The 8,865-nt window shown below is 66.1% G+C and overlaps 1 protein-coding gene across 1 annotated transcript; it reads right to left on the bottom strand.

Moving 5' to 3' along the window:
* Window positions 1–1,185: 1,185 nt before the first annotated feature.
* Window positions 1,186–6,312, bottom strand: CTRL (chymotrypsin like). The gene is made up of 7 exons (XM_075940545.2): window positions 6,159–6,312; window positions 5,268–5,371; window positions 3,771–3,850; window positions 3,270–3,351; window positions 2,255–2,435; window positions 1,656–1,789; window positions 1,186–1,468 (listed from the first exon to the last, which is right to left on the bottom strand). The coding sequence occupies exons 1-7, from the start codon at window positions 6,208–6,210 to the stop codon at window positions 1,307–1,309; spliced, it is 795 nt and encodes a 264-aa protein (XP_075796660.2). The 5' UTR covers window positions 6,211–6,312; the 3' UTR covers window positions 1,186–1,306.
* Window positions 6,313–8,865: the final 2,553 nt, after the last annotated feature.

Here is an 8,865-nt window from a genome sequence, read left to right as displayed (position 1 = left end):
AGCCTTGTCACGCAGAGAGGATGGGGTGTTGCACAGACCTGCCCCAGGCAGCCGGCGCTCACATCGGCTGGAAATTGGTTCTATTAGCCGGGGCTGCACTTTGCTGCCTGAGCCATCCCTAGGAAAGGTGGGAACCCGCCGGGGCCGTGCCCCTGGGGCACTGCTGTGTGACCATCCTGCCCGGGGGCAGAGGGTGCTGGGTACATGCCCTGCCCTGGCCAGCTCAGGGCTCTCACAGGGAGCCTGGCCCCTGGCTGTTCTTGGGGCAGAGGCCTGGGATCTGGCGCTGGAAGTGGCAGGTTGGGCTCAGCTGGTGCCCGGAGGACAGGTGGCATGTACCCCCCCCCCACCCTCGGCTGTGTAGGTCATTGTCAGTGTGGGGGAGAGGTGTGACATGGGGCAGACATGGGCACCGTTTTCCCTCCCCCTCCTGCCTGGGAACAAGGCCCCTGTGCAGCCCGCATGGGAGGGGGCTGTTGCCCCTCGGTGCTCCCCTATCCGCAGACTCTCCCCTCTGGCCACAACCCCCAGCCCCTCACTTCCTGCCTGCTCCCTCCATGCCACCCCCAACTTGCACCTGCTCCCCTTGTGACACCCACTGCCCCCAGCCTCATGCCAGCCCTGTCTGCAAAGCCACCTCCCTTGCCAAGTGGGGCTGGATAACCCTAGGGCCTGTGGAAACCAGGGGCTCCCCCACCCCTCCCTGTGTGCATGGGGGGGCAGCTGCCACTTCATCCTGCCTTTTCCCTCCGTCTCCAGTGGGTCCCTGTGAGAACCCTGCCCTGAGGTGCCAGCAGTGACCCCCCTGCCCTGGCCCCCGGGGGGGGGACTCATTTGTGAGACTCAGGTGTGGGGCATGGGCCTCTGTCCCCCACCAGCCCATTGGGTGCTTTGCTTGCCCGGCTACCCTCATCTGCCCTGGGACACGGCCCAAGCCAGCAGGGACTATGGGGCTGGGCCCCTGGGCAAACCCTGCAAGCCAGAGAGCCCCAGCCATGGCAGGACGTGGGCCCTGGCTCTGCCAGCTTCGAAGGGTTAACTGCCCCCAGCACCTGCAGGGTGGGCACCCAGGAGCACAGCCAATGGCCGGGTCCCTGGAGGGGGGCCCTTGGCCTGGGCCGTCCCTGGCCGGTGCTGGGCTGGCGGGGGTAGCTGGGCCCACCTGGCGCGGCGGGGGCAGAGCTGGACACAGCAGCGCTGCAGCAGAATAAGCCCTTTATTCCTGTGCCGGAGCCTGCAGGGGGGAGCCCCAGGACCCGAGCCCAGCCCCCTGAGGCCCCACGCCCCTGGCCCGGCCCGGCGGCTGCTAGTTGGAGGCCACGACGCTGTCGATCCAGGAGCGGAAGACGCTGACGCGGGCATAGATGGCGGGCGTGTTGATGTTGCAGTAGCTGTTCCCCCAGGAGACGATGCCAATCAGGGTCCAGGCCCCCCCCTTCAGGCACACGAGCGGCCCGCCGGAGTCCCCCTGCGAGAGAACGGGGCTGACGCTTGCCGGGCCGGGGCCCTCTCCCAGCGGGCACCCAAGGGTGCTGCATAAGTGGGGGCGAAGGGCTCCCTTCCCCCTCCCACCCAGAAAGCCCTGTGCCCCCTCCGTTCCCCCTGCTGCCCTGTGCCCCGGTCCCTGCTGCGGGGGTGACCCTGCAGGTCCCTACCTGGCAGGAGGATGCGCCGGCCCCTCCCGCGCAGATCATGGAGCTGGTGATGCGGTTGCCCCAGTATTGCTGGCACTGGCTCACCGTGACCAGGGGCAGGGCCACCTGCTGCAGCAAGATCGCCCCTTCGTTCGCTGGGAAACACGCCCAGGTCAGGCCACACGCACAGGCTGACACACACCTGCCCCCGGCCTGGGCTGCCCCCGCTGGGCTCTCTGGGCGCCTCGTGCCCTGGGGGCATTGCACCACGGAGAGCAGGATGTCCCAGTGCCCAGCTGCTGGCAGGCCCTGGCCCGGAGCTTTGGTGCCCGCTGGTTTCGTGGTTCTGCGCTGGCCTGGCACTGGGCACAGCTGGTACCAGGGGATGGGGTAGGCTGTCCAGGGCCTTGCACTGGGTGCTGGGCACAGCCTGTACCGGGGCATGGGGGTAGGCTGCCCAGGGTCTTGCACTGGGTGCTGGGCACAGCCGGTACCGGGGCATGGGGGTAGGCTGCCCAGGGCCTTGCACTGGGTGCTGGGCACAGCCAGTACCGGGGGATGCAGGGAGGCTGCCCAGGGCCCCACATGCCCAGCAGAGCCGGCCGGGCGCTGGTACGTACTGTTGCTGTTGGTGCGCCCCCAGCCGGTGGTGACGCAGGTGAGGCCGGCGGGGAGGGACTCGCTGGCCGTGGCCAGGCAGACGGGGGACACCCAGGGGCCCAGCTGGGCGGGGGAGGAGAGCTTCAGCAGGGTGATGTCATTGTTCATGGTGCTGGGGTTCCAGCTGGGGTGGGTGATCGCCTGAAGAGGGGAGGAAGGAGCAGACCTTAGCAATGGGGGGCAGCTGGTGCCACCCTGCCCTGGGCTAAGCCCCCCCCCCGCAACTCTGCCCATTCCTGCCCTGCCCCACCCCCTGCCCTCCTCTGCCCTGCCCTGTGCCTCTCTGCCCAGCCCTGCCCTGCCCTCCTCTGCCCTGCCCTGTGCCTCTCTGCCCAGCCCAGCCCTGCCCTGCCCCACCCCCTGCCCTCCTCTGCCCTGCCCTGTGCCTCTCTGCCCAGCCCTGCCCCCTGCCCTCCTCTGCCCTGCCCTGTGCCTCTCTGCCCAGCCCTGCCCTGCCCTCCTCTGCCCTGCCCTGTGCCTCTCTGCCCAGCCCAGCCCTGCCCTGCCCCACCCCCTGCCCTCCTCTGCCCTGCCCTGTGCCTCTCTGCCCAGCCCAGCCCTGCCCTGCCCTCCTCTGCCGTGCCCTGTGCCTCTCTGCCCAGCCCAGCCCTGCCCTGCCCTCCTCTGCCGTGCCCTGTGCCTCTCTGCCCAGCCCAGCCCTGCCCTGCCCCACCCCCTTCCCTCCTCTGCCCTGCCCTGTGCCTCTCTGCCCAGCCCAGCCCTGCCCTGCCCCACCCCCTTCCCTCCTCTGCCCTTCCCTGTGCCTCTCTGCCCAGCCCTGCCCCCATGCCCCTCACCCCCTCTTCTCCACCCTGCTCCCCTCCCTCCTCTCTGCACCCTGCCCTGCACCTCTCCCCTCATGGCCTTAGGCACAGAGCTGTGGCTCCTGCCTCCCCCCCCGCCCACTGAGCTCCCTGTGGCTGCCCGGCACCTGCCCCTTGCTGCGGCGCCTGGGGGCCCTTCTGCCTCACTCACCTTGGCGATGGACCTGACCTGGACGGGCTCAGCTCCGGAGTTCCTGTTGTATTCCCCCAGGACCACGAAGTGATACCCAGCCCTGCGAGGGACAGAGCCAGCGGGGCTGGGCATGGGGTGCTGGGCCCACCCGGGCGCCTCCAGTGGGCACCCCCGGCACAGACCCTGCCCGGCAGCACAAGTGTCTCCTCTGAGCGCCAGCGGGGCCCTGCTCCCAGCCAGAGATGGCGCTGGGGAGACTCTGCCGTGCTGGGCTGGGGGGCAACCTCCACCGCCCCCTTCCTTGCAGCAGCCCAGGGGCCCCTGGAGCCCAGCTCCTGCTGACGCTGGCGTTGGGCTCGCAGGTCCTGGGTTGGCACCGCCCCCTGCCCTCCCCTGGGCCATGCCAGGCCCTGGAGAATTCTGCTTTGCCCTGCCCTTTGGCTCTGCGCCCAGCTTCCCCCATGGCCTGGCTGGACTGGGTGCAGGGTAGCCGGGTCTGCCCCGAGACTGGCCCCTTACCTGACTTGGCAGTGGGCAGCAGTCACCACCCAGGTGGGGCTGATCAGGGAGCCGCCGCAGAAGTGGAAGCCGGTGTTGGTCTGCAATGAGATGGGCAGGGGAGCGCGGGAGCCTGGGAGGGACGGAGGGACCCGCCCTGAGCTGTGCCCCATAGTCAGGCCCCGGAGAGCCTGGCTGGCACTGCAGGAAGGCTCGGCCTGGCACGGGCAGCCTCCGCCCTGGGGCCGCCCAGAGCTTCCTGTACGCTGTGCCCTGCTCCCTCTCCTGATCCACAGGCCTCTGGCCCTGCAGCCTCCATTATTCCTCCTCCCTGGCAGTCCCCGGGACCACAGCCCAGTGCCACAGGGCAGGCGGGGGCCACTGGCGGTCCCACTTCAGCCATTGTGGGCTGGGCCCGGCCCAGGGCTGTGGGCTGGCTTGGCACAGGGAACCCGGCTGTACGATCCTAGCCTGCCCATGCTCAGCACCATGGGCACACTCCCCGTCGTGCACCACACACTGGGCACGCTCCCCATCGTGCACCGCACACTGGGCACGCTCCCCGTCGTGCACCGCACACTGGGCACGCTCCCCGTCGTGCACCGCACACTGGGCATGCTCCCCGTCGTGCACCGCACAATGGACACGCTCTCCGTCGTGCACCGCACAATGGGCACGCTCCCCGTCGTGCACCGCACACTGGGCACGCTCCCCGTCGTGCACCGCACACTGGGCACGCTCCCCGTCGTGCACCACACACTGGGCACGCTCCCCGTCGTGCACCGCACACTGGACACGCTCTCCGTCGTGCACCGCACAATGGGCACGCTCCCCGTCGTGCACCACACAATGGGCACGCTCTCCGTCGTGCACCGCACAATGGGCACGCTCCCCGTCGTGCACCGCACAATGGACACGCTCTCCGTCGTGCACCGCACAATGGGCACGCTCCCCGTCGTGCACCGCACAATGGGCACGCTCTCCGTTGTGCACCGCACACTGGGCACGCTCCCCGTCGTGTACCGCACACTGGGCACGCTCTCCGTCGTGCACCGCACACTGGGCACGCTCCCCGTCGTGCACCGCACAATGGGCATGCTAGCCCACTGCTTTCCCTGCAATGGCCTTGGGAGGCCACTTCCCAGGCTCGCATGCTGTGTCTGCACGACCCAAATCCCGCTGGATTTCTTCCAAGGATGCAGCCAGGGGGATGGAAAACCCAGCTGAGCCGGGCGATTCCCCAGCCACAGGCTGCTCCAGCTCCACGGACCCTGGGCAGCGATTTGGATGGCGGAACACGCCGGTGTCACAGCGACCCCCGGCCTGTGCTGACCCCGCAGCAGAGACCCAGAGGTTCCCACCTGTGGACGGCGTCTTATTGCAGCGACGTGTGGGCGCTAACTCCCTGCCCCCCACCCACCTGGGCCGTGTGTTTGAAAACAGCCCCCATCAGAGCCCCACCCCGGCCTGCCCACAAACCCAGGCTCTGGCCCTGCCCTGGGCGGGAGCCCGCGTTACCTGGAGCGACACTTGCCAGGGCCAGGAGCCGGGCACCGCGTCCTCCCCATTGACGATTCTCTGCAAGTTGCCCAAGTTTGGCTGGATGGCGGGGACCCCGCAGCCTGGGGATGGGAAACCAGCCCTGCTCAGCATGCGGGGCGCTCCCGCCACAGCCCCCGAGCACCACGGCCGGGCACAGGCCAGTCCCACCCACGGGGAGTCCCCGGGGGCTGGTCACCCAAGGGTCAAGGCAAGCTGCATGGTGGTCACCGAGAGGTCCAGGTGAGTCACCTGGAGTCTGGGGGAGGATCCATTGAGCTGGCGCTCACCCTGGAGTCTGGGCATGCTGCCTATGGAGCTGGGGGGCACCAAGGGGGCTGGGCACGCTGCCCGTGGGACACCAAGGGGGCTGGGCACGCTGCCCGTGGGGCTGGGGGCACCAAGGGGGCTGGGCACGCTGCCCGTGGGTCACCAAGGGGGCTGGGCACGCTGCCCGTGGGGCTGGGGGGCACCAAGGGGGCTGGGCACGCTGCCTGTGAGTGGTGGGAGTCCTGGCTGGGACCTTTGCCAGTCTCCCCAGCTGGCACTGGTGGCACACCAAGGTGGCTGGTCCCCTGGCAGCTGGCAGGGAGCCCCTCTGGCAGTGTCCGGTCGGGCAGGAGTGCGGCTGTGGGGTGCTGGCACCGGTGCCAAGCTGGGGGCACCCTGCCTGTGTGAGCTGGCGCTGCCCGGGGGCTGCCATGGCAGCAGTACCCAGCCCTGCCGCGGGAGGGAGCCGTCTCCACACAGGCCAGTGGGGCAGGCTGGCGGAGGGCTGGGCTGCACCGGAGGGCTCTACCCCCCCAGAGGCCCGGGACTTGCCCTGCCCGCGGGGGGCACGAGCGCTGTGCCCAGAGGGGCAGTGCTTACCAGAGGCGCAGGCCAGGAGGGCCAGGCAGAGAGCCACGTGCAGGAAAGCCATGCTGGGTCCGTGCTCACAGCTGGGCTGGGCTGCCCGGAGCCAGGCGCTTTATACCAGCTGGGCGCCCGGTGGCCCCCTGCCACGCCCCGAGCAGGCCTTGAGCTGATGGCGACCGGCCACGTTTAGGGGGTGCGGCCAGCTCCCCACAGCTGGTGGCAGGCTGCCCCTTCCCAGCCCCGCCCCCGGCAGCCGCCGCCTCACCTGTGAAGCAAGTTGGTGGCCTCTCGGCCGAGTCCCACATCAGCACCTGGGGCGGATGGACGGGGTCTCCGCAGGCAAGCCCAGAGCAGGGCGAGGGGGGGCTCAGGCCTGGCCCAGCTTTCGGGGGAGCCTGGCCAGCTGCTGCCCTGCCTGGGCCTGGCACTACCACCGAGCTCCGCATGGCCAGTGAGAGCCCTGGGCCCCTGATTTGGGGGCGGGGAGTGGCTCAGAGCGGCCCTGGCCTTGGTCTTGGCCTGCTTGTCTCTGGCTCGTGTCCAGCGCACCTGCAGGGGCCTCACGCCGGCCAGCTGGAGCAGGTGTGGGGGGCGCCTCCTTCCCAGGGGCCGTGTGCTGTCAAGGCCGAAGCAAAATGCTGGAAGGCAAGATAAGGGGCAGCCTGTCGGTAGGGAGGCAGGGTGGGTTCTGCTGTGCCCATGGGCTGGGAGTTCAAGCCCTGCCCCCTTCCAACGTTTCCACGTGCCCCTCGGTATCATTTGACTATTTTCCAAAGTTTGCCCAGGACTTTATTGGTCTCTTTAAAGGGTCGAGGTCTCCCCCAGGTGGCCACTGAGACAGGCCCGAGCTATTAAGAGATGACCAGGGAGCAGGCTTCAACCACAGGTTTGTGGATTGCACAAAACAGCCCCGCACCGCGGAGGTGAGCGAATGTTTTCTTCTTCCCCGGTGAGGAACCAGCTCCGTGCTGCTTGGACGCCGGGGCGCGTTTCTAGGCATAAGCCAGAGCCCCCCGGGTTTAGCCTCCTGGAGACACAGGCGTTCCGCTCCGTCGCCCCGGTGTACGTCCGTTCCGCACTACAGTCGCTGACGCTTGTAGGAACCGAAGCATTGTAAGTCCTCTCTTTCCCCGCTCTTCAGTCATGCAAAAACAACACCCCAATTAGTGCCAATGGAAGTCAGCCGCAGGAAAAACATTCCCCGTGTTCAGTTGTTTCGCTGGCGGGCCACGTATTTTGGACCGTGTCTTGGACTTACAGCAAGGACGGCCTGTACCATGCATGCTTGTTATGGAGACTTCAGTTAGCCTTTGCCCCAGACCCCCTTTGTGTGTGTTACGCCCACATTAGCCTGTTTCCCACTTGACGGCTGTTGCTGTCTGCCTGCCAGGCCGTCACCAGGCACTTGAGCATTAACCGATAAGGGATGGGGGCAGGGGGTGGAGAGGAGTGAGTGGGAGGTGGGGTGTTGGGGAGAAGAGGCGGGGTAGGGACAAGGCCTCAGGGGAAGGGACGGGGTGAGGGTAGAGGGTCATCTCTGCCCCATGGCTTTCACCCTTCCCACGGCACTCAGGGCCAGGGCCAGGCTGCCCAGAGTCTGAGCAGAGCGTGGTACGGCACTGTACAGTCCAGCTGTGTCCCTGTGCTAAGATACTGCTGGATGGGTGGGCACTGTGTTGAGTGGCCTCCTCCCCTTGCCTCAGTTTCCTTTTGGGTAGCCTAAAGGACCCATTTCAGGATTAACTTTAATAGTACCCCTCCTGGGGCCAATGTATTACAAGTCCCTTGTGCAAACAGTCCACCAAAAATCCCAGCTGCTCGTCCACCAGCCTCTAGTCCTTTTTTCACACGGCCCCGTGTCTTCCTCCTCATCTCGCCTCTTCCACCCCCTTCATGGGTGCAACCCCGCTCTTTCCCACAGCCAGTCCCACGGGCTCTGTGATGCTGTCCAGCGGGGAAGGGGTCCATCGACACTAATATGCTCACCACTTTTACAAAGCTATGGTTCATCAGTATGCCTCGCAAGGCATCCCTGGAAAAGTTATAATCCGCTGAGTATTATTGTCTTGTTATAATGTGTGTGTCAGCATTGCGCATGCAGTTATGAAGTGTTGCTGTATGTTTGGGACTCAAACATCTTGTGAACGTGTGAAATACCCACATGTTCGCTTTTCAGGAATAGTGACGGAACTGTAAACAAGAGCTGCCACTTATCATTCCCAGCGCTGCCGCAAACGGCAGGTACGCAGAAGGGGCAAGCAAAAATGTGCAGTTCTTGGGAAGGACTGAGGGCCAAGCCGTGGAGCTGCCTGGCCATCGGTAACAGAGGCAGAATTATTCCAGGAAAAGAGTCACGCTATAAAATGGAAGAAGCAAGCCCACCTCTCTCCTACCCTGTCTGTGGACACGTCTGACAGGGGAAATGTTGACCCAAAGGACTGAGGCCCCCAAACTAGTTGGGTAACCCCGAGAGACGCACAGGAAACTAGCCGATTTCACACCCCTCCATGCATTGTGGGCTTGCAAACTCTTAATTCACCTGTAACGTATTTTACCAGCCTCTCTTCTTCCTATGGATTTTGGGGAGTCTCTAAGGTGCCACAGGACTACTCGTTTTTCCTCCTTATTTCCATTTCCTGCCCTTATTAATGGTGCGGTGTCTTCTCCCTGGCGGTCAGTAGATCACGGATCTCAACGTATTATCAGAAATGTCGATTTC

Source organism: Pelodiscus sinensis, chromosome 12 (assembly GCF_052426305.1).
Source record: "Pelodiscus sinensis isolate ZL-2025 chromosome 12, ASM5242630v1, whole genome shotgun sequence".
Lineage (NCBI taxonomy): Eukaryota > Metazoa > Chordata > Testudines > Trionychidae > Pelodiscus > Pelodiscus sinensis.
Note: the sequence above shows the minus strand (reverse complement) of the source record. Positions and strands in the feature narration are given on the sequence as shown.

Coding starts and splice junctions, on each gene's coding strand:
- CTRL (XM_075940545.2), bottom strand. CDS start 6,210: ATGGCTTTCCTGCACGTGGCTCTCTGCCTGGCCCTCCTGGCCTGCGCC. Junction 3,851..5,267: donor CCTGGCAAGTGTCGCTCCAG/GTAACGCGGGCT, acceptor ATCTCATTGCAG/ACCAACACCGGCTTCCACTT. Junction 1,469..1,655: donor CCGGCGCATCCTCCTGCCAG/GTAGGGACCTGC, acceptor GTTCTCTCGCAG/GGGGACTCCGGCGGGCCGCT.